This window comes from Monoraphidium neglectum (genome assembly GCF_000611645.1).
Source record: "Monoraphidium neglectum strain SAG 48.87 unplaced genomic scaffold scaffold05695, whole genome shotgun sequence".
Lineage (NCBI taxonomy): Eukaryota > Viridiplantae > Chlorophyta > Chlorophyceae > Sphaeropleales > Selenastraceae > Monoraphidium > Monoraphidium neglectum.
Window position 1 is genome coordinate 1 of NW_014007935.1, and position 2,929 is coordinate 2,929.

Sequence of the window (2,929 nt, forward strand, 5' to 3'; positions counted from 1 at the left end):
CTGGTGAGCATCTGCAATCGGGTGCGGAAGCTGGCCGCAGTGCTGCCCGTCTCTGCAGCCTGGGGGGCATGAGCGCACTGCTATCGCCCCTCGGCCCTGGCCTGCGAGTCCCGGCCGAGGCCCCCATGCTTGCAACATCCACTCCCGATAAGCCATCCGCCCTTTGCCTCCCTCCCCCCGAGCATCTCACTTCTACATCGCCACCAAACACTGTGATCATTCTGTTTGCCACGATCCAAGCCTGAACATTCTCAGAACCCCCCTTGCAGCGGCCGCTCACCCGCGTCGAGGGCGTCCTTGCGCTGCTGCTTCTCCACCATGGCTCTCAGGTAGAGGTCAGGGACGTTGGGGTTGGGGTCCTCGATAGTTATCTGCGGGGGCAGAGCAATGGATCCTGAGAACGCGGGCTGCGGGGCGCACCACGTCATGGCAACGTCGATCGCGGCCAACCGCCGCCCGCGGCCGCCGCGGACTGCCGGCGGGGCCGCTGCGTCCGGCCCCCATGCGCGCGAGCGCGGGTGGCTGTCGGCCGGCGCGCGCAGTGCGCGCAGTGTGTTGCAATTCGCGCCGCACCACGTCGGGCTCTGCGTCTTCGGCGGGGGTTTCTGTGTAAGGCGTGTGGCGGTCCAGCGCGGCCCCCAGGATGAGCTGCGCCGACGCCGCCTTGCCCGCGTCCCGCAGCGCCGAGATCAGCTGCCGCGCGCGCGACAGCCGCGCCGCGTCCGTGCGCTTCTCGCGGCGCGCGAGGCCAACGGCGAACGCGGCGTCCTCGTCGCCGTCGGCGGCGGCGCGCATCGCGAGCATGAGGGATGCGTCGTGCTCATCATCCAGGGCATCCAAGTCCTCGAGCTCCCGCTCGTCCCAGTAGGCGGCCGCCCCCCAAAACTCCCCCCAGTCGTCGACCTCGTCGGCCCAGTTGGGGTTGTTGAAGTCGGGGCGCGAATTGTGCTTGCGGCGGATCTGGGAGTAGCCCCGCGCGGGCATGGACGCGCCCTCGTCGCCGGCCAGCAGCGCGTCGAGCTCAGACTCGATCTCGTCGCTGGTCGCAGAGCGGCGGGTGCTGTTGCGACCAGAGAATCGGGTCCTCATTGGTGCTGGGCGCCGGCATGAGGATGTGCAGACGGCTGGGCTCGTCCGCTGGCTGCTGGTCGCCGCACTGTGGCTTTGGATGCGCTGGGCAAGCATCCTGCCACCTAGGGCGCCACACAAAGATCAAAGAAGATGAAACTCAAGCTATATGCTAGGTATAAGGCAATGGGAGTGCGTGAGGAACCCCAGTGACGGTGGCGACTAGATCACACGCTATATGTACAACGGTTCTTGATAAGCTGTGAGGCAGCAGCGTAGTGTATCAGCAAGATAATGCATGACATGCATACGGTGCCACATCCAACGCGTTATCCAAAACCTTGACCAGTGCTTGTGTTCATCAGGTGACTGCTGTTGCACACCAGCGCTGCTTCCAGGCACCCTGCGCAGCAGAACTACTGCCGCCTACTTAGTATCATAACATTTGCAATGTACGCCTCTCACTATGATATGCTTTGTATGAATTCAATCTCAGCCCGGCACAACAACGCGCCTTTTGGAAAGCCATGTATGTCTAGAAAGCGAGATCTGGCGGCTTGAAGGCAAGGTGGCAATCAACTCAGCTGAACGTGACTGCGCTGCGGCGGCGTCTGTCGCACGCGCAACCAGGGTGATGCTGCCTGAGGCGGGAAACGCTGCAACGAGTTGCCCGCAGCAGGACGTGGTGATGGAAAGAGCAGCACTCGGCTAGTGCTCTATACAAGGGTGCCACGCCAGCAGGAGCCGTGGCGTGGTGTAGAGGGCACCACGGACGTGTAGCAGGAGACGAAGGAGGCACCACGATGGACATGCTTGCTGAAAAGCTTCGTGAGCATCCCTGGATCGCGCGTTCGGATGGGGCCAGCAGCACAAGTCTGACTGTGGGGATGTGTTTTCTTGATCCTAAGAAACGTACTGCTCTGCACGTGCGTTTCCACCTACGTGCCCCATGCACACACACGCACTCACACACACACACACACACACACACACGCACACACACACACTCACACACACACACACATGCGCGCGCGCATACGCACCTCGTCGCACACCACGCGCACCCGATGCGCACACCACTTCAACAGCACAGCAAACCGCTCCCCGCCAACCCCATCATTCCGCTCCCCCAGTGCACCCGGTCGCCGAGGTGCGGGGCCGCACCCTGCAGAGCCTCGAGTTCAAATGGAAGTACGGCCTGCTCAGCGCGGACGACCTGCTGGCAGACAGGAGGGTGCTGGCGGCGCTGCTGCGTGAGTGCCGCCTCACCACACGCGTCTTAGCCCTGGGGGAGGGGCCTGCGGCGGCGGATGATGTTTTGGGGGGAGGCCGCTGAGAGAGGGCGCGTGCGCGTGCGCGGCGGCAGGCAAGGCGGGCGCCATTGGCTTCCAGTAGGCTGCTGGGTTTGAAGAGCGGCCGGGTGCCAGCGTGGGCATCCGCTTTTGTGCGTTCAAAGGGCGCAGCAACCCTGTGATGGACGCCAGCCTGAGGCTCTGAGACCCACACCACCACGGCCCTCCCCGCTGCGCAACCCCCAGGCATGCTGTCGCTCGGCGACGGCCTCCAGACCACCGCCGTGGTGCTGCTGCTGCTGCGCAAGCTCGCCGCGGCGGACGCCCGGCTGGCGCGCACCCTGCTGGAGGAGGGCGCAGAGCAGCGCCTGCGCGCGCTGGCCGCGGAGTGCCCGCCCGAGCTGGCCTCATCTGTGGAGGGCCTGGCCGCGATGCTCGCGGGCGGCGGCGGCGCGGGGGCACGGCGGCAGCAAGGGCAGGGCGCGCGGCGGTCGCTGTTCGAGGGGGGCGGGCGCGGCAGCGGCGGCGGGCGTGCGGCGATGGCGGCGGCTGCGGCCGGGGACCGCGGC

General features: G+C 65.9%; 1 protein-coding gene across 1 annotated transcript; it reads right to left on the reverse strand.

Moving 5' to 3' along the window:
* Positions 1–251: 251 nt before the first annotated feature.
* Positions 252–1,089, reverse strand: MNEG_15819 (hypothetical protein; the record flags this gene model as incomplete). Its single annotated transcript, XM_014035710.1, has 2 exons — positions 252–371; positions 574–1,089. The coding sequence occupies 2 exons, from the start codon at positions 1,087–1,089 to the stop codon at positions 252–254; spliced, it is 636 nt and encodes a 211-aa protein (XP_013891164.1).
* Between the last annotated feature and the right edge of the window lie 1,840 nt (positions 1,090–2,929).